Source organism: Haliotis rubra, unplaced genomic scaffold (assembly GCF_003918875.1).
Source record: "Haliotis rubra isolate DU_JTF1 unplaced genomic scaffold, ASM391887v1 Scf523, whole genome shotgun sequence".
Classification (NCBI taxonomy): domain Eukaryota; kingdom Metazoa; phylum Mollusca; class Gastropoda; order Lepetellida; family Haliotidae; genus Haliotis; species Haliotis rubra.
In genome coordinates, this window is record NW_025767217.1 from 297968 (window position 1) to 320238 (window position 22271).

At 38.4% G+C, this 22271-nt stretch overlaps 1 protein-coding gene across 5 annotated transcripts in view; it reads left to right on the plus strand.

The window, feature by feature from the left end:
- LOC124252765 (GTP-binding protein ypt1-like) overlaps positions 1-22271 on the plus strand; it is a 70173-nt gene that overhangs the window by 15749 nt on the left and 32153 nt on the right. The window contains exon 1 of one of the 5 annotated variants that reach the window (XM_046686416.1): positions 2810-3283. The exons of the other annotated variants lie outside the window; for them this stretch is intronic. Coding sequence (XP_046542372.1) covers positions 3183-3283 — 101 coding nt within the window. The 5' untranslated portion in view covers positions 2810-3182. Of the gene's footprint in view, positions 1-2809; positions 3284-22271 lie in introns of those variants that run through there. 5 annotated transcript variants of the gene reach the window in all.

Genomic DNA, 22271 nt, shown 5'->3' on the forward strand with positions numbered 1-22271 from the left:
AGATTAACATATCTTGTTTTGATGGTCAGATCTTTGTTCGTCCGAACTATTGTGTCAAAATTTCAGAACGGGTACTTTTATTTTGTAATAACAATCTGTATTCTGCCATTGGTCTAAGACTAGTGTTGTTTGATGGTTGAAATACTCTCAGAACATTCAATATGTTTTTTATGGTCTGCTGGACTTCAGATGTTTTTTAGTCTCAACTTTTTTGTCAGAATTGATCACATTGTAGTATTGGTAAATTAATTGTTTCTCATTCTTCTGCGGCTATCTGAAGTTAATGAACATGCTCAGAATGTGAGTCAATATGTCTGCCAAGGAACTTGAAGGAATTGCTATGTCACAATGAAATGTTAATCTCAATGTGAAGTGTTCCTGATGACTTCACTGAGAACGGTACTGTTTGGATTATAGAGGTTTAACTGTGAATAGTACTGTGGATTAATGAAGTTTCATTTGCAGTGGTACGATCTGGAATTATCACATATATAAAGGTGAATAGTACTGTCTGGATTAATGAAGTTTCACTTGCAGTGGTACCGTCTGGATTTATCACATATTTAAAGGTGAATAGTACCGTCTGGATTAATGAGGTTTCAATGGGAATCGACTGTCTGGGTAAATGACGTTTCACTGTTGTTCAGAACCTTCCTACTGCTGACATTCTCTTTAACACTATGACTTCATACAAAAAAACGCGTAACACATTCACCAGCCTGTTCACACGTACCTCATAAACAGTGTGTTTATGATTGTGTGTCACACTAAATAGATGCCTGGAAAAGAATGCTCAGGTCACATAGGACATGCAAGTATCATCGACTTAGAACTATGTGAAGAGCCGGGAGTTATAGCATATTTACAGTTTTATGCAACATGTGTAATGCTCAGGCTGCTGCTCCCAGAGATATTTACAGTTGTGACATTGTTGTACACAAATAGATAACATACACAACAAAGCATGAGAGAATTAACACATACTAGAATGCAACCTCCAGTCTTCAAAATGCAGCTATTCCTCTTGTGTTGAGAAGAAAAGACTACTTCTTGTAGTCCTCACTGACTGGAAGTACTGGAGGCTTGAATCTGAACCAGTTCTCAGTGTTTCTTTCAATTATTCTTTAGATTGACCACCTTCGTGGTGTAGAGCGTCTGCCCGGAGAGCGGAAGGTCGCGGGTTCCATCCCCGGCCGCATCATACCAAAAGAAGAAAAAGACGTAAAATATGGTACTTGTTGGTCCCTGCCTGGCGCTCGGCATTAATGGGTACAAGGTCTGGTCGGCTCGGAGTCAGTATAATTTGTCTGAGTGGGGTATTCATGCTTCACTGTGGCATGGTATCTCTGTGGGCTAGCACTATAAAACCAGCTTCAGTCTGGGCTAGTACAAGCAGCTTCAGCTGGGCAGTACACATGCACATGCACATGCGCATGCACGTCGTCATATGAGCGAAATATTCTCAAACACGACGTTAAACCCAATTTCACCTCACCTCACCTATTCTTTGGATTGGAACTGAATGAAACTGACAGAAAGTGTTTTGATTGTTTGTTTATTGTCCCCTATTCCTGCTCTATGGTCTGTATATAATCAAGTTGGGACCAGACAAACCGCTGATAATCAGCATGAGCATCAATCTACGCAATTGGGATTCGATGCCATGTGTCAACCAAGTGAGAGAGCCTGACCTCCCGATCCCGTTAGTCACCTCTTACTACAAGCATGGGTTACTGAAGATCAATTGTAACCCGGATCTACACGGGTATGGAGCTCAAGTTAAAACACTTCATTCAGTATCAACAAGAAAAATCAGTATCAAAATGCACGGCATCTCTATAAAGTACTTTTTTAAATTATAACTGCAAGCCTCTGATATTGACCACTATTGTCTGTTATGTTGGTGAGTCACTGACAGGATATGTAAGTGACATTTGAGGTTATTACTCTCCGACTCCACACATAATATTTAATTCATCGGTGTCGGCGTGTTGTACAGTACAGGTCACGGTGACCTGAGCTCAAGTTAATACAGTCAGAGATAGGAGCGTTTTACCATGAAACGTTTTGTCGTAAATCAAGTCAACAAATTGTGTTCCATGAATGAGCAGGCTGAGGCAGTGCATCTTCCTGCATTGGTTTTCTCCCAAAATCAATATCCATGTTCCTCCTCTCTAAGGTTTCGATAAGTCTGTCTACACTGGTCTATAGTCTGCCTGTCTACTACACCCAGCACGTCTTCTGCCCCAGGAAATGGATATCTTGTGCTTTGACAGATTTTACTTCCATTTTGTCGAAACCAACATTCCTACAAGATTATCCTGGTGATCTGAAGATAACACAGTTATCATGCTACCCAACAGTGGTGAATATGATGATATATTTTCCCCTCTCTCGACAACAGTGTGCAACATTATATGGACTTGGTGCAATGTGGTGCTAATCTGTGCAACAGTGTATCTCTTGATAGCGGCACTGCTATGGTACTGAGATGATCAATCTACTGAACATATTGTTTTCAACTGTGGTTTATATTTCTGTTTGATTGTCCTATGGTTATAACGGTAAAGGATGTGATAATAAAACCAGGCTTATATTTGACGCCTCACCATTGTTCAACATGTGTCATAAACTGGATATTTCTGTCCCGAAGGTTAGTGATTTATTCAGTCTGCATAATGCATTAGCGCAGGCATGTAATCAAGTAATGTGTTTGTGACTTGTAAACATTATGTTAAGCAAACCAACGGTTTCCGGTAATATCTTTACAAGGAATTATGTAATATGTAAAATTTATGGAAATTACTTGAAACAAATGGATTTACCTTTCATATCGTTCTTCAACGTCAAGCCTAACTGGAATCAGTAAGCACTTGGGAGACAAATGGTATTTGATGAATTCTGCAAGTTTTTCCATGGGTTCTGACTAGTCTGGATGATGACTGACCTAACAGCAGTGTGTGTTAATATTCAATAGCTCTGTCTCTAGAGGACAACGTCATAATGGAAAGGAGTGTTGCGGAATTGGCCAACATTGGACAAATAGACTGACTCAGCAACTGTAATGGATCTATGCTATATAAGACGTTAGTGGTCAGGGCATGTAGAGATGATTCCGGACAACAGTGAAGCAGTGAAGGTTCTGTTGTAATCTTGATTTGAAGGAAATATCGCCAGACATTATGGAAGGGTGTCTCAGACCTTTGTGTTTGGTTATTGGATGTACCAAACGTGGCGCCAACTCGGTGCCTGATTGTGCAAACACTTCAATAGAAGACAACAGGTAGGTTAGGTTCTTGGAATATGTGAAAATAACTTTTAAGGATAAATATCCCAGATATTACACTAGTTGGTAAGAGTCATATCCTCTGCAAAGATGAATAGATTCTTTCACATATCCAGGCTGTATTAGCAGGTCATCGTGACCTCAGGGGTGGAAATAACCCATTGCCCAACGTCCCAGTTCAGTGTTTTTTTCTGTCGGGCAAGCAAATTTGTATATCACGCTGTACTGGTGTCCAGTTGACGTTCCAATGTTAATTATGTTGTTTATTTAAAAAATCAACAAGAAACTTGGCCGGTATAGTGGAAAAAGTATCAGAGCAAGTGATTTTACATGTGCAACTGTTCTGGAGTACACTAGCAACTGTAGAGTTATTTCCACCCCTGGACCTGCTGACATTGATTGATGTTACATTACCAACCAGTTTGCAAAATAACCACTGGCCCACTAGCCTGTGGCTAGTAAAACTCCAGTCGCGTAGTATATCTCCACAGTCACTGGCCTGACTGGCTATTGAATTTTCATGGGGTCATTTTGTAAATATATCACTCTCTCTGACTTTTAAAGTTATAATACAGTTTTAGGTCATGCAAGATTATGGCATGATACAAATATTCAGCATATTATCAGCTTAATGATGAAACCTGTTTCATGCCGACAATATCTTATTCTCATCTATTTTTGTAATCTGTTGCTTAGTTTCTACATTCAAATTTGGGGCTAGTGAATAATTTTGTAGGCCAGTAACTTTCAGGCATAGCTAGCCCCCCTGGCTAACAAAATTTGGAAACTATTTCGCACACTTGTATCAACCACTGACTTGTTTACAAGTAGTATACAGACACCGTCAGCGTGTAAGCTTTGGTTTGACCACTTTGAACAGTATTAATCAGTTTGATGTTAGGTAAGCCCTAAATTTGAAGTTTTGGACTTCAACCTCTTTCGTAAGAACCTACATACACAGGTAGGGTGTGGACAAACTTGGAAACATCAGTTTAAGGCCAGACCAATTTATTTTTTTGTGTTTTACGGATCTGCCAGTCATATTTTGCCAAGAATAAGAAAAATATATAAATAAATTTTCCCTGCTGGAAAAATAAAATCCTAATGTTAAGATATACGGGAACGAGAGTTTGACAACGCAAGGCAGTTTGTTGGACATGAAAACTCTAGTATCTGTTTTCAGAGACTGAAATATCTAACTATATTTGTCTTAGAAATCAGTGCTTCGAGCACCTCAGCTTGATAGACAATGCCTTTCAAATACTCTCTGTGGGTTTTAGACTGGTGATTTTTTATATATTTTTTCCCTCCTGCTTTTAGGTTTTCTGAGGACAGATATCTGTAAAACAAAAAATAAAACCGGTCTGGCCTTAACGTGGGATTCAGTTGCACAAAGTAGATGTCTGGCCTGCAAGGGATGCAACAATAGACAGCTTATTGTGACACTTGCTACTTTTTAAGCCAGCCCATTACAATGCAGAGACACAGGTTATCTGGTCAAGTGTATACTGGTTTAGACATGTCATCGTTATCTGTAATGCTACTAACAGGTTTAGTGAACAAAAATATAATACAGTAAAAGCTGTCAAAACTGGCAGCTGTCCAATCAAGCAAGTTGTCAACACCGGCATAAAATCTTAGGCACATCTGTGTTTAGTACATTTATCATCATTTAAAAGCTCTGCAATCCGGCAGCTGTCAATTCCCAATCTTGGCATGAAATGCGTCGCTCATATATGCGTTTATACAGTTATCAGCGCTGTCTAATCCGGTGCATGGCGAGGAGTCGGCCAGATGTTATTGTCCCCAATTAATCCTGCGTTGAAACTACATGGTTGCCAACAAAGACAATTTAATCTTAGTTCAGCATGGGTATACTTGTACATGTAACTAGTGAGTTGACATGTTTTATTGTGATACAACAATGTATATGAGAGTGACAAAACTGGTTCACTTCTAGTTGGAGGTAACCATGTCATCTCTACAATCCAGCACACTGTCTAAACCAGATTACTTCTTCAGTCCCGGCGAGGGCTGGTTTAGACAGCTTCCACAGTATTCAACAAGCATGATTAGCATGTTATTAAGCTCAGGTGCATCATTATTACTTTGTGTGGCATTGAAAATACTAACTCCTGTTATTGATGAAAGTTTCAGCATTAAAGACCCGTGAAGATCCGGGGTAGAATAGGTCTTCAGCAACCATGCTTGTCACAGAAGGCGACTATGCTTGTTGTAAGAGGCGACCAACGGGATCGGGTGGTCAGGCTCGCTGACTTGGTTGACACATGTCATCGTTTCCCAATTGCGCAGATCGATGTTCATGATGTTGATCACTGGATTGTCTGGTCCAGACTCGATTATTTACAGACCTCCGCCATATAGCTGGAATATTGCTTAGTGCGGCGTAAAACTAAACTCACTCACTCACTCACTTCAGCATTAAATAGTTCTCAGGACATGATAAGATGTCTCAATGATTATGGTATTTATGCTTAACAGTTGTAAAGGTAATACGGCTTTTGATGAAATTTGTAGTGAGGAGGGTAATATTGTGTTTGTATGATCTGTAGTTAGAAGGTAATATTTCAGTCAGTAAGGTTTGTCGTTGAGTTATATTGTAATCTGTGAGATCTGTAGTTACAGGGTAATATTGTAATCTGTGAGATCTGTAATTACAGGGTAATATTGTAATCTGTGAGATCTGTAATTACAGGGTAATATTGTAATCTGTGATATCTGTAGTAACAGGGTAATATTGTAATCTGTGAGATCTGTAGTTACAGGGTAATATTGTAATCTGTGAGATCTGTAATTACAGGGTAATATTGTAATCTGTGAAATCTATAGTTACAGGGTAATATTGTAATCTGTGAGATCTGTAGTTACAGGGTAATATTGTAATCTGTGAGATCTGTAGTTACAGGGTAATATTGTAATCTGTGAGATCTGTAATTACAGGGTAATATTGTAATCTGTGAAATCTATAGTTACAGGGTAATATTGTAATCTGTGAGATCTGTAGTTACAGGGTAATATTGTAATCTGTGAGATCTGTAGTTACAGGGTAATATTGTAATCTGTGAAATCTATAGTTACAAGGTAATATTGTAATCTGTGAGATCTGTAGTTACAGGGTAATATTGTAATCTGTGAAATCTATAGTTACAGGGTAATATTGTAATCTGTGAGATCTGTAGTTACAAGGTAATATTGTAATCTGTGAGAGCTGTAATTATAAGGGTAGTATTGCAGTAAATAAGATCTGTAGTTACAGGGTAAATTTACATTTGTAGAAGTAGAAGGGTCATATCTGTAGTTCTGAAGTTATGAGGGCAATATTGCCTTCGGATCTCTGTAGTTATCAGGGTAATATAACATATGTTTAGTTATAGGGTAATATAACATATATTGACATCTGTAGTTATAAGGGATGTAATGCCTTAATGTGATCTATAGCTATAAGGGTAATATTGTGTTTTTGACATCTGTAGATAAAAGAGGCATATTACCTCATGAGAGCTGTAGTTCTCATTTTCCCACTCCCCATGTCTTAAGATATTTCTTTGTTTCCCAGAAATCATCTTAACCATATGGACAAATGAAAACCCAGTGGTTCAGGAGAAACGATATGTACTGTCCAGGTTAGGGTCTGTTGTGTCAATAAATAGTTGGCGAACAAATAGCATCTGTCAAAACAGGGGATAAGCAGGAGAATTATTTTAGCAATGGAGTATTGGACTATCAATGACAGCATTAGGTGGTGGGAGTGTGGTTATGATAAAAGACGTCTCATTTATCAAAGGGGAGCACGCAAACTGTTATTGTTCTATGCTGATATTACAGTGTTCATGTTGTCCAAAGCACCTGTTAGGAAAACAGTATCCAGATTCGATAGAGCAGTTTGGAGGTGACAGAAGGGTCGACATCGTTATGGTTTTGTTTTCTTTATGTTAGTTATGGATAAGGATGTAATTCCTTGATTAATTGTTGTACCCTGTCATTGTAGTGTTAGTGGATAGCTAGGAATACACTACGAGAGAAATATGATATATGTTACAATTATCTAGTAACGAATATGAATATTTATTCATGAATACCTGTTTTAATATCAAGAAATTTAAATAACAAACATGTCAACTTCTTTGCGTGGAATTTTAAAAGTTAGGAAGCAGGGCTCCAACTTTTGGGGATGTGGGTGTACTTACACCTCATATTGCAAGTGGAGGTGTACTGAGAATTTTGAAGGAGTACTGACATGTTTTTATGTGAGCGAGTTGGTGATGTGGTTTGTTATTTATAATACTAAACAACTTTTCAGCTATTAAACTTTACATATGTTAGACGTACCAAGGTATTTATGTGCGTACATGATACGCTTGGAATCTTATATTATGTCGTACTTCATTGATTTTTAGGCGTACATTACGCCTGTACGCCTCTTATCTGTAGCCCTGGGGAAGTACAATATTGATTAACTATATGGATAACAATTTCTTTTTTTTTGTGAATGCAACATTTTGATACAGATTATTGTACAGTTGTCAAGCAGACAACAGCTAGAATCTGTATCAAAGCATCGCACTCACGAAGTAACAAAAGTTGTTCTCCATGAAGTTTGTCAGTATTGAACAAACATGTCCAGTTATTGCTCAGGCTCAAACATTTCATTGATATATTCTGTAAAGCTAAAAAGCAATATATCCCAAACAATGCCGCGTATGGCGTATGACAGTGATGTAGGTGACCTTGTCAGAATGACACAGGCTATGCTACTACACAGCTTGTATACATTCCATTCTGCTTATTTCACTTGTATATACAACAAACACTCTTTTTAAAAATTATTCGTAAATATTTGATTGTATTGACCACCAATAATGAATTAAATTCATAAGGGGATACGGTTCAGGGCCCCATTCCTCAAAGCGATGGTAGCGCTATAATGATCATAACTCCCATACTTTAACATAGACTTACGACAGTTGTAGCGCTACGATCGCTTTGAGGAACGGGACCCAGTTTGCTGAATACGCAAGTTGATCGTAACATGCCAAGGTGTTAGCAGTGTCCGAGTCATTTGTTAGTGAAAAACACAGGCCCCATGGTGCAGAGGATGGTCAGGATGGTTTCCCATGATTCTTCATACCAAAGATGTTTGAAGATGTTACTTGTTGTTAACCTGCCTGATACTCGACATTAAGACGACAAATCAGAGACTGGTCGTGTCTGATTCGGTGTACTGTGTACATAGAGATTATTAACTGAGTGTGTTTCCGTATCATTAATATCATATAGTAAATATTGCCAAAGGCTCGCATAATACATAATTTTGTATTCCTAATATATGATATCAAAGGTTACGGAAACACACGAGGTTAATAATCTCTTTATCATATAATGTCATTCTTAAACTTACTCTAAAAAGGAAGCAAATTGTACGTGAATTTATATATGAAGAGAATCTAGCATTCGCGTAAGAATACTTAGCGGTACACCAAGGTGAAGGTCGTTCATGGCGGCGGCACATGGTTGTGACTAGTCGCTAATACAGTGCAAACATAACTCATGCCTAAAATAAGATTTTTCTGTCTAAAAAGAACAACAAAATCAGGCAGGGTTTTCTTGGTAGTGTTTCTATTTTCATTGCGGGTAATCACCTCATCAATATCAGTTTCTGATACCTGAAGGAATCGATTTATTGTTTTCTTTGTTGTGATTGATAGATCGAAACCCTTGGTTGGTACCTTTCTTAGACGATAGCCTGTCACTCGTGCCTCATAATCCGTACCTTCAATTTGAATAAAGTTCTCCGTTTTATGCTGTCCAAAGTCAATTACTGCAGTAACGACTCCAGAACCTCTGTCATCAATTCTTACTGAATTACCAATTTTGATAATGGGGGCAGCCTGATGTTTGTTTACAAATTTGTCGACGCAACGTAAACTCGCGACGACGTCATCAATGAAATGTTAACGATTTAGGAATTGCACGGCATGTATGGAGTTTTGAGAAAGTAGTTCGTGGATTGACGTAATTTGCATAGTTATCCAATTTGGATACAAAGTTTATCAGATTGCTTTATTGCACCTATAACACCCTCCATTAGATGAGAAAGGTATCTATGTTAAACAGTGGCATGGTATTTCAGTGGGCCGTGTTTAAAGACTGTACATACCCGGGCTAGTACAAGATGGCACACACACAACTGCATGCATGCGCTGTATAACATGATGAGGTGAACCCCCACTCATCTCATCTTAGTGCTTAGGAATACAGTATTTTGATTTTTCTAAATGGATGGGTTGTGTTGGACATGAGACACAGGTATGATGGCACTGATGAACCTAGAAACATAATTACCCGGGTTTAAACCCACAATCATAGGTTCTGTATAACCTGTCACACATGACCAACAGCAATATTAATGTCTTTTTAACAATAAGGACGGTTGGGATAGTGTTTAAAGTGTTCGCTCGTCATGCCGAAGGCCCGGGTTCGATTCCCACATGGGTACAATGCGTGAAGCCCATTTCTGGTGTTCCCCGCCGTGATATTGCTGGAATATTGCTAAAAGCAGCGTAAAACCCAACTCACTCATTCGCTCTTTTTAACAATAAGCAAAACATAGGATAGACTTTATGCTTTTTTAATGCAGAGTTCATATTGTGTGGCAACTGCATTTGATCAGTAATTAAAGATCTTTAAAGAAATATAGGTAAGCAAGTTCAAAGAATTCATTGGGTAATTAATCACACAGCATATATAATGTCACAGTATTTTGATTTTTTTGTGCATACTTGTACACAAGCAACTCAAAGTTACTTTCATATTTTTTTTGCCTGTACCAACTTATCTGGATTGTGGCTTAGTGCTGACTGAAATACGTTCAGTGAACCTATCAGATCATGTCGCTTGTACCTCGACCACATAGATAACTTGTGGTATCCAGCCTGTCTGGCCGATTACATCGATTCCCTACAGGCGTGATGAAGATGTAGCGCTGATGACCTCGTCAACACAAAGCTACCAGCTACATGTGAGTCCAGTCTTTACTGTTAATTACGCGATTGCATCTTAGCACTACTGTTTCTGCAGCTGTCAGTGTTTCATGTGATTTGATCAGTGATTGAAGTCGCTGCGTGTCTTTCAAGGTCACTCTCCTACCCAGAGTTCCTTGTAATGAAACTAGTTCCTAGAGACCAACATCATGGAGGGTCCATCTGCAAATTACATGTTTTTCTTCAATTTCGTTTTTGAAAAATGTACGCATTAGATGCTTCATCAAATGGCTTACTCTCTTCCAGAAAATCTAAAATATGAAAAACTATTTCAATTTCAAATCTGTTCAAATTTGTTATCAGTCCCCTTCAAAGGCCTCTGCCTTTCGTCGTGTGGGTTTCATATTCTGGTTAGTCTGGTGGAAGTGTACAAGCACCATCCTGTGCAGTGATCTGTGCTGTGGGAATGTATGTGTGATCTGATTGACTTGTGTACAGTTAAACCCTGCTAATCAAGATAGTGTTCTAAGTGAATCGTCCTGATTCTCAAGTTGCAAGATTAACAAATCATTGGTTCATAGTGATATCCTAGCATGTGGATTTATCTGGAGCTGTTGAGACGAGGATGTCCCAGATCTGCAGCTGATGTAAACAAATTCTTACATCATGCTGTTATAGATAACATCATCTCCGCTTTGGAGAGGGATTTTGTCTTCTACGATAAGTAGAGGTGTAGAGGTGCGCGATACAATACGTATCCTGATAATATGGATGCGATATGATACATATCCTGATAATATAGGTGTGATACGATTCGTATCCCCATACAGTACTTATATTTCATGAGTTCATATCATCTTCCTTTATGTATGTTCACTGATATTTGTACAAACCACAAACCTGAATCAAATGTTTTCAAATTTCAAAAAGCAAAAATACGATTTTGTAAGGGAGAAATATACTGTGCAGTATGCAGATTCTGGCATGTAGAACCGGCCAGGAAATACTAGAGATTCTGCATAAACTAGTTCTGGAATGGTTTCTGGTATTATTCACGTTTTAACATCAGTACAGCTTGTAATGTACTGTATCATGTGTATTGAGATTCGGGAGTTGTACATCAATGTACTGTATCGTGGCATCACGATACAGTACATTGATGTATCGTTAAACCATGTCTGAAAACAGGACCAATATGAAGGAAGAGACGACACTTTTCTTTCATATTTTAAAGTTAAAATGCAATGTTAGGATAGGAAAATACAAACTACAAAAATCTTCAGTTTTCCCAGATTTTCTTCAAAAGGGTTTGGCAGGGGTGGAAATAACTTTAAAATTGCTAGTGTACTCCGGTACAGTGGCACATGTAAAATCACTTGCCCTGATATTTTTTCCACTATAAAGGCCGATTTTCTTCTTAATTTTTTAAATAAAGAACATAATTAACATTGGAAAGTCAACTGGACACCGGTACAGCATGATATGCAAATTTGCTTGCCCGACAGAAAAAAACACTGGACAGGGACGTCGGGAAATGGGTTATTTCCACCCCTGGTTTGGATTCCTGGATAGCACCCTGCTGCAGCCATTAGTGTGTAGAGACTCTTATATAGAGATTACTAAACGAGTGTCTGTCAGATACCATTTATCTTACCACGAGTTGTTTCAAAACGTATTTAACGAATTTAACAAGCGAAAGCGAGTTAAATACGTTTTGAAACAACGAGTTGTAAGATAAATGGTATCTGACAGACAAGAGTACAGTAATCTGTTTCTTACACCATTAAATCGCACCATTTTATGGTCGAATAGATTCAAATTTCATGTTTTCTCATCATTGGAGGTGCGCCAATAATACACAACACAACGCTTATGAATGAGTGGCGTCACTTGGCTTCCTAATCACTACTCCTCCCCATAGTGACCCTCCACAAAAAGTTTCTGCCACCTCTTACATCATCAAGGCAATAGTGATAATGATAACTAGATAAGATCACAGAAAATTAATTAAACCCTCTAAAACAATGATGTTACCGTGCAAATGTGGATGATTCTAATTCTTGCAAGCGTAAAATATTTGATGAGTGACGCCATCGTTATCGCTTGGTGGTTGTCGTCATCGGAAGATTGTTTTGGATATCTCTGCACATTGGGGAACTGGTACTTGTGTACCAGTTTACGTTCAATGTTCTCCCATCGACCGGAGCCAAAACTACTGAGTGTGTGTCATTAGGTGTACCCAGTGTGCTTGAATGTGACATTGCTGAGGTTACGTTCACTGTCAATGGGGGACTACTCTTCTTCGCCACATCCTTCTGGTTTTCCCGAGCCAGAAACTGCCACTTGGAATGTAATGGAATTTACGGAGTTTTCAGTATGAAATGTGAGTTGATTACATCCTGTAAGTTATCAAGACATAAACTTTTCATTATCATGCGTGGGAGGAATATCTTGAGCAATAACTTATGTGTAGATCAACCGTTCCTGTACAAGTTCGATTGAATAGAAAGGGCGTGTGCATGCATTTGCACTCATGAAGCCTTGCAAAAGCGTACCATGTTGTACATTGTTTCAACGAGTGTGTTTTGGTTCAGATTGTCATGAGTGAATTTGATAACATTGGAATCACATAGTATCTCGGAGCTGGAAGTGGGTCTTCATCATGTGTATCAGTGAAAAATGTCATCTTCATCAATGCATCAAAGAAACAACGAGGCAAATCGATCTCACGATGGATAGGCACTGACGTTATCGTGTCAGGTATTTTTGCAAGACGACACATGACACTTGTCGCATCTCTCCAGTAAAAGTACCAGTGTTGTACATTTTGAATATTCGAAGGGAATCAAGGGCTTTATCTGTAACGGTGATTTTCACATAATTGTTTACACAGGTATCACTGATTGTTGGAGCCATTTTGAATTCATGACTAGAAATCAAAAGTTTTAATAAAAGGAATTAGAAAATAAATAGATTTGTGTTATATTTATTCTACTTGTGACTAATTGTATAAATACCTGTTTATGTTGCAATCGCGAAAATAACAGGTAGGTGTAAAGGGGTATTTTTTGCACAAGTAACAGGTTTCTGTTCGATTGAAGCACGAGTAACTTATCAATGAATTTTAATCAGGAAAGTAGTCCGTCATACCCTGACCCTAGGTCATCACCATGGAGTAGCCAATCACGGGATTAGAAATCGATCTCACACATATGTGTGATACCAGTTTTCTCACATGGGTTTCTCACCCACGGGTGTGTAAGAAAAGTATTTAATCCTAAAGGTTGGGTGGTGGGGTAGCCTAGTGGTTTGAGCGTTTGCTCATTATGCTTAGGTCCAAGGTTCGATTCCTAAGTTATGGGTACAATGTGTGAAGCCCATTTCTGGTGTTCCCCACCATATTGCTGTAATATTGCTAAAAGTGGCATTAAACCATACTCACTCTCTCACTGTCTCACTGCCTGTCTTTGGCTCCATTTCAAAAGGTTTGTAGATTAACAGGGGTTGACAGTACAGAGTGTTAGCAAACAAACTGGCCTATCTTATTTACCTATGTCAGCACTTGAATGAATGAAGTTGTAGAGATAAAATGAAAGTATGCATCTCTTATCAGTCCACGAGCAAAGATCAGACGTGTGTAGGACATAGGTGGAAGACGAGTTATGATCTGGAGGAGGCAGGCTAGTAAATAAACCTACCTGTCAAACTCGTTATCTCAGGTATGTTAATTATATAATTTTGACTTCAGTGTTGATTACTGTGTATTGATTTTGTGCTAGTCTGTTTGGTTGAATTTCACTTCTGTCTATGAAATCTTATCAGGGTTTAGCTGTAATAGAGGGAACGTGGTCGTGTGTTCTTGAGCACATGAAGTGTTGCACGTACAAGGAATTCAGGATCATGGCTGGACAAGGAATGACACTTCACACGTAAAGTGTCTTCAAATTCTTGTATTTTAGTGCCAATGTGATAGATTATTGATTTTTTGGGCTATGAGCCCATGTACAACATGAATCTAATGATATAAAGAAGGTGACAATTATTCTACAATGTGGAGATACAAGCAATATTTAACATATTTGGCTACATTTAGAATAATTTCATGATCTTTACTGCATACTAGTAACTTGGAATAAAAAGTAGGGTTGTCAGAAAATCTAGATGGTATATAATTACTCCTTATCAAATTATACATTGGGCAGACAAACAAAAAGTGTATAACATCTTCAACTACATTAGCATTACAATTCTTACAGAAACACAAACATTTATCTATACCCTGCTTGCGACCAATTGTTGTTTGAATAACTCGTCTGTCTAAGCAAACTTAAATATCTCGTAAACTCCCAGTTTCTAATATTCATGATATAATATTCTGTATCAAAAACCGATTTCAACTGGAGAAATTGCCATTGGTATTGTAGAAGTCATAATGTAAGGAATAAAAATGTTCACATTGCCTAAAGGAAAATTACTAATAACATTTTTAAAATTTGTCATTGTGACAGTGTTTAGTATGCGAAATATAAAACCCATACATAACAAGCAGATGTGACACAAATACTTAACTTTTGAACATGCACAGTATGATTATTGAAATATATTTCAGTGTTCAGAAATGACAAATGATATTAGCCATGTCACTGAAATGGAAGGGGGTACATAGTGAAGATTTTAAATGCTTATTATCTGGCATTGGTGAAATAACATTTGATGAATTGACTGAATTGATCTACATTTTCAAATCACCACTGATGGTGATACAAGAGTGTTTTTGAAAACAGTTACGAAACAAGGAAATCGTGACCTTAATGGTGGTTACGTTTTACATTTAGTTCCAATAGTATAGTGTACAGTTTAAAAATACAAATTAAGACATTTTTTCAGTCATCAAAACATTTGCAATACACCAAAGTTTCTTGTACCTGTACAGTTTAGACCATTCATAGTAATGTTAATGAGATACAGTATATTTAGACCTAGAATTTAAAAGGCATTACGTTTCAATAGAAAGTTACATCACATGGAAGTTTAGACCACAGTTTAGACCATTCTTAGTAGCGAGATACAGTATATTTAGACCTAGAATTTAAAAGGCGTTACATTTCAATAGAAAGTTACATCACGTGGAAGTTTAGACCACAGTTTAGTCCATTCTTTGTAATGAGATACAGTATATTTAGACCTAGAATTTAAAAGGCGTTACATTTCAATAGAAAGTTACATCACGTGGAAGTTTAGACCACAGTTTAGTCCATTCTTTGTAATGAGATACAGTATATTTAGACCTAGAATTTAAAAGGCGTTACATTTCAATAGAAAGTTACATCACATGGAAGTTTAGACCACAGTTTAGACCATTCTTAGTAGTGAGATACAGTATATTTAGACCTAGAATTTAAAAGGCGTTACATTTCAATAGAAAGTTACATCACGTGGAAGTTTAGACCACAGTTCAGACAATATATAAATGCCTAGGTTTTAAAAGGCGTTACCTTTCAATAGATAATTGTTGGTTAGTTGTTTAATGCTGCACTCAGCAATATTCCAGCTAAATGGCGGCTGTCTGTAAATAATCGAGTCTGGACCAGACAATCCAGTGATCAACATCATAAACATCAATCTACGCAGACAGGGAGCCTGACCACCCAATCCCGTTAGTCGCTTTTTACGACAAGCTTTGGTTGTTGAAGACAAATTCTATCCCAGATTTTCACGGGTATGAATAGATAATTGCGTCCCAGAGAAAACAAGTAATTTCTCCATACTGTCGGATGTTCAAGTGCTAATAACGGATATGGAAGGAACTTGAAAGGTCAAGGTAATTCTTCATTAGATGGTATATATGTCTTAATGACCTAACTAGGGCAGCAGTGAATCCAATATGAAGCTAATATGATATTACGAGTATTGGGTAATGAATAGGGCTGTGTATGTGTATTGGTAAATAAATTATATTTCAATATCCTGCCAATTATTATGAAAAGAAATCAAAGAAGAGATCCATTTTCTGTAAGTACAGATGAGTGAGTGAGTGAGTGAGTTGGGTTTTACGCCGCTTTTAGCAATATTCCAGCAATATCACGGCGGAGGACACCAGAAATGGGCGTCACACATTGTACCCATGTGGGGAATCGAACCCGGGTCTTCGGCATGACGAGCGAACGCTTTAACCACTAGGCTACCCAACCGCCCCCTGTAAGTACAGATGAATTATATGATAAGTGGATTATGGTTAATGGGTAGCTGTTTCTCCAGCTGGTACAATTTACCTCCTACATACCTTCATCACTGCAGTTTGAAACACTTGGTACAATATATATTTCTGTAGCCAGCTGGCATTAGGTTTCTCCATCCATTCTGCAGTACCCTACGATGGTTAAAAATAAAAGTCCGGATTTCTGTAATTTCATCCGTAATAGTTTAGCAAAATTATAACTAGAAAATTAAATTGAAGCCTTGAGTTTATGCAGCTTTGCATGAGAATGCTTGTCACTGTAATATTGTTCACACATGATGTATGATATGCAAATCTCCTTGTTATGCAATTAGCAGGGGTATGTGGAAATATACATTAAATTGAATTGAATTTTGTAGCTCAATAATTCAGTGTTTTTCTGGGATGTAGGGTTATTATGGTATGTCCATTTAGTGGTCGAAAAATAAATGGTGGTTTGGTTGAAATATATATGTTCACTGATATTTTTACAAATGACAGGAACTGTATTTGCCCTAATGAGCACCATGCTCTAATAACTGCTCCATGACCAAATTCTATTCTTTATTGTAGCTAATCAATAATATACCCTCTGTACAACTGAAAAATTTCATATCAGTCCATATTTTCTTGTATACCCGGTATATTAAAAAGATTTCACACTTGTTTTTACCCAAAACAATAGTACAGAACCCAGTACAGTATTGTCCAGTCGAAAAACTATTCAGTTAAATTAATGTTTGTTTATCATGTTCATAGGTTAAGATAACTAAAGTTCGGCATTCAGTGACTAAATCGAGTAGAGGTTCACTTGTCAATAGAGTATACTGTGTAACTGTGTCAAACAGTGTCTTAGTATCTCTGTGGGATAGCAGTGTGATACCAGGGTTAATCCAGTAGTACGTGCTGCCACACTCACACACTGGCCTTAAACCCTTTGAGGCCACAGCTGAACAATGCCTTTGTCATTGAGGAAAATGAATTTTCATAATAATAATAATAATGAGAATATTTATAATGTGCCTTTTCAAGGCTAGATATCCTGCTCAAAGTGCACAGTCTGATCATTATTACCCCGGATAACCCAAGCTGCCTGTTGGGCGCTAGAAGGTTAATAGACTTAACCCACCGGGTACCCATTTTCTGCTGGATGAGCAGAGGCAATTTTAAACAAACTCACTTGCCTAAGGTGAGACCACATGTATCACATGCGCTTTGTTGTGGGACAGGACTTAGTCGGAAGTCCTAGAAACTCTCAGGAGTCAAGCTGTTGTATCTTGTATTATGTCTCATCCCTCTAAGACAATGATAATATGCTGAACCTTTTCACCATTGTTTGAGTGCCGTCTGAATGACACGACTCTGAAAATAACCGTCCTGCTGATCAGTGTATGTGAGATAATGTCAATGCAAACAAAGTGTTAAAGAGAAGATAACATCATTTCCAAATACAAACCTGTTGTCCTGAAGAAGGTACACAGGTCCTTTTCTCTGCTGTCTTTGTTGGGTGCAGTCTGAATGACACGGCTCTGAAAATAACCATCCAGCTGATTAGTGGCAAGTGAGATAATTTCTAGCGTTGAAGAGAAGGTAACATCATTTCCAAAACAAACCTGTAGCACTGAGATACAACAGAGGTACAATACCCTGGCTGGTACAGTGTTAATTGTGCTTGTTTTAATGTAACGTTAAGGCTGGTCATGCTGGAAGGCTGACATACTGTATTACAGTCCTTTAATCAACTGGTCATAGTCTGATGAATCATCCTCTTGTGGAATTACAGCGTATAGCCCTGGACGTGATGAGCATAATTAAAATACCTACATATACAAAAGCATCCAGCTACAAAAGCCATGACAAAACCAATTCATATTCTCTATACGATGGTATATTTAATATTAGCACATTTGAGTATCACCTGTGGCTTGACGGAGTTGGTTGCTGGGACATGTGTGAGAGCTTGCTTTTGTGTTGCGTGTTAAGTGAGATTATTATTTCACGATGGGTCGATGCTGGAGGGATTTCGTGAGATTTCTGTCAAGGGTGATGTCATGTTGTCAGCAGTCCTCGGAGGTGAACACCAAGAGTGATGCCTTGATCACTGGTTTCATACCTTGTGGAACGGATACAGATCCTTTAGGGTACCAGATGGATTTTTTGTTCGAAACAGTAATGATGGATGGCTTCAAGAGGAGAGGTGGGTGACCTTTTAGTACATGAATGACTACTGATGTATCTGGGTTTTTTTTGTAACTTGCTAAATTTCCAGTTTTAACTACTGTAATCTGTGATACTAAACCAGCTTAGTGCTGTAACAAAGATAGATTTTTTTGGGTTCAAAACAGTAATGATGGATGGAGTAAAGAAGTGAGGGTGAAATTTTCATACATGAATGAATACTGACATATCTGTTTTTGCAGTTAAGCAACTTTTCCAGTTGTAACTTAGTGTTATCTGTGCTACTAAACGATCTTAGCGCTGTAACTAAGATGGATGTTTTTGTTCGAAACAGTAATGATGGAAATTGTACAGAAGAGAGGTTGGTGACATTTTAGTACATCAGTGACTACTGACATATATCTGTTTTTTAGGTAGCGACTTGTTGAATTTTCCAGTTATACCATACTGCTATCTGTGTTATGACTCTTGCTATCTGTGTTATGACTTTTATATAATGAGTATTGTGACTGTTTTGTGGAACAAGTTTAGGTTTTGGAGAAACATGCATCTGTACATCAGAACATGTATGGGACCCGTGCCTCATTTCAGAGAGTGCTCATGACATTACATCTATGTTAGCACTGAGTCTTCTTTGTGGAATCAGTCTTGGTTCTCGGACAAACCACATAGATTTTAGAACTTCAGGAAGACTGATTAAATGTGTGGACTCTAATCCTCATTTTAAATGTGTGGATTCTAGTGCCATGAATGTAGTAAGTGTACCAAGTAAAGACATTTGTAGCTCTGCCGCTTTGTTAAACAAGGCTTGTTCATCAATCTTGCTTCACTTAGTGACAGCTTCTGGCAAGTTATCCTCGATAATCTCCAGGGTATACGTTATGATCACTCTCCACTATACCCTGGATGCATCCACGGCTTGGCTCGATGATTTTATTACCTCCCTTTGCTGGCTTTTTATCCAATCAGGTGTCTACGCTGGGAAGTTGAGCAAACCAATCACAACTCACTTTTGCTTCTTAAATTATTTAACCGTTTAAACTTGGCAACCCAAGAGGTAGAAGGAGTTCTTTCATATATTTTTTTAAAGTTTAAATCTGTCAATTTGTGTGTATGATTTCCCCAAAAATCTGAGTCGCACTGTGAACAAACCTTCGTGACTGTGACCTCTATGTTTGTTGACATTGGCAAGCTCAGATGTAACGGCGGCTTAGCTGATTGGCTACTGTGAGAATGCAGAGCCAGCAAAGGGAGGTAATGAAATCATCGGCCGTTGATGCATCCAGGGTATAGTGGAGAGTGATCGTAATGTATACCCTGGAGATTATCGAGGATGCTGGCAAGTAGGCTCTGTGAGTAGTTCTACAAAAAGACCTGGGTCAACACGTTCCAATCACACCATTAGATCTTAGCGCTAGGATGATTATAACTCCCATAGTTTAACATAGACCTAACACAGTTGTAGCATTAAAGTCACATTGAGCAAATGGGCCATCAAAGCTAAAATGATCTTCTATACTGTAATATATAGACTTTCAACATTCATTGATTGGTTGCCCTGGAAACATGAAAACTGATCAAATGTTAAATTGTCAAATCTGGAATATGATCCACAAAATAAGCTTGAAGAAAGATATTATCGATTTCATTGAAGACGACAACTTGCAAAACTGCTTGTTACAGATAATTTCAAGCTTTGGCAAAATGACATTCACTGAGTTTGATGATGGGTCAGAATTGTGCTTCAGTGGGGAAACCTTAATTCCAAAGGTCTCATTTAAGCAAGGTTCGATTTAAGAGATGTTGACCTACTTGCACCAGGTGCAACCTAAGATAAAAACCAAGGTTTGCACTGCTTTTATTGCAATATGTACTTGCAATTATTTAGATGTTTTATTTAGAACTTTACCCACTCAAAGATTGACTTGCACCTGGTTCAAGTTAGACTAACAACTAGGTTGCACTTTGTAATATTGGGTTGCACCAGTGCAAGTAACAGGGCACTAAATCGAGACCTGTTAAAGCATCACTATATGTGTACTGTGCCACACACGTAACAATAATATTTTCTGTCCATCCATGGGAGTCCATGTTTAGAAACCTCTCCAAACCCATGAACAAAAGGTCTTAGACAAACACTTAGTTTCTGAATATAAACAACTATCTCTGTTTAAATTGAAAAACAAGCCCTAGACAGACTGTGAGACAGTACGTGGTATTACGCTGTTTTAAGGAATATTCCAGCAATATCATGGTGATATGTGCTTCACACACTGTACCCAAGTGGGAAATCGAACCCGGATCTACGGCATGACGAGCGAATGCTTTAACCACTAGGCTACCCATCGCCCTCTTTGAAACAGATTGGTCAGATGAATGGTTTGATAGTGATAGTGAACACATCAGGATGTTTATCAGACTTTGTTTGTGAATATTACCTGTAGCCATGTGTAACTGAAGTATTGCTTGAAAAACACCAATATTATACAACCAAAATATATTAGGTGTCAGACGATATTGTCCTGAGCCTATATCTATGTTAATTCTTTATTAAACAAATGAACAAAATTGATACAGATTTATTGTATGCTTATCGTGGTTATGATAAAACATATGTTTTATGTACTATATTCAATTAAGCTCTGAATGTGCAATGTAAATATATTGAGAGAGTTTCTGGTATTTATCAAGCGCGCGTGTAAGGCCAGTTAGGAAAGAAACATTATTCTGTTACAAATGTAACACGTTATATTTGGGATTACGCTTTCTCTGTAAACTACAGATTATTGTCCTTAAGTTGGGTTGAGTCTTATTTGGGATTCGAACCCACACTCCCTCAGTCAGGCACCTAATCGCCAGCACACAGAGTTGGCCATCTAACCCACACTCCCACAGTCAGGCACCTAATTGCCAGCACACAAAGTCGGCCATCTAACCCACGCTCCCACAGTCAGGCACCTAATGGCCAGTACACAAAGTCGGCCATCTAACCCACTCTCCCACAGTCAGGCACCTAATGGCCAGCACACAAAGTCGGCCATCTAACCCACACTCCCACAGTCAGGCACCTAATTGCCAGCACACAAAGTCTGCCATCTAACCCACACTCCCACAGTCAGGCACCTAATTGCCAGCACACAAAGTCGGCCATCTAACCCACACTCCCACAGTCAGGCACCTAATTGCCAGCACACAAAGTCGGCCATCTAACCCACACTCCCACAGTCAGGCACCTAATTGCCAGCACACAAAGTCGGCCATCTAACCCACACTCCCACAGTCAGGCACCTAATTGCCAGTACACAAAGTCGGCCATCTAACCCACTCTCCCTCAGTCAGGCACCTAATCGCCAGCACACAAAGTCGGCCATCTAACCCATACTCCCTCAGTCAGGCACCTAACCCACTCAGCCACTGTGACTTCCACAAAACCTGAACCTGGACAACTGGTTGTCCAGACTACAGACTTTGTGTAAGCCTCTGACAAGTGTAAGTTGGCACGTCTCCCATGGCCTAGAGCTATGAATACACAATGTCATTTTTTACAAATAAATTGGAATTTTTAGAGAGACTGGAACCTGACTCAATT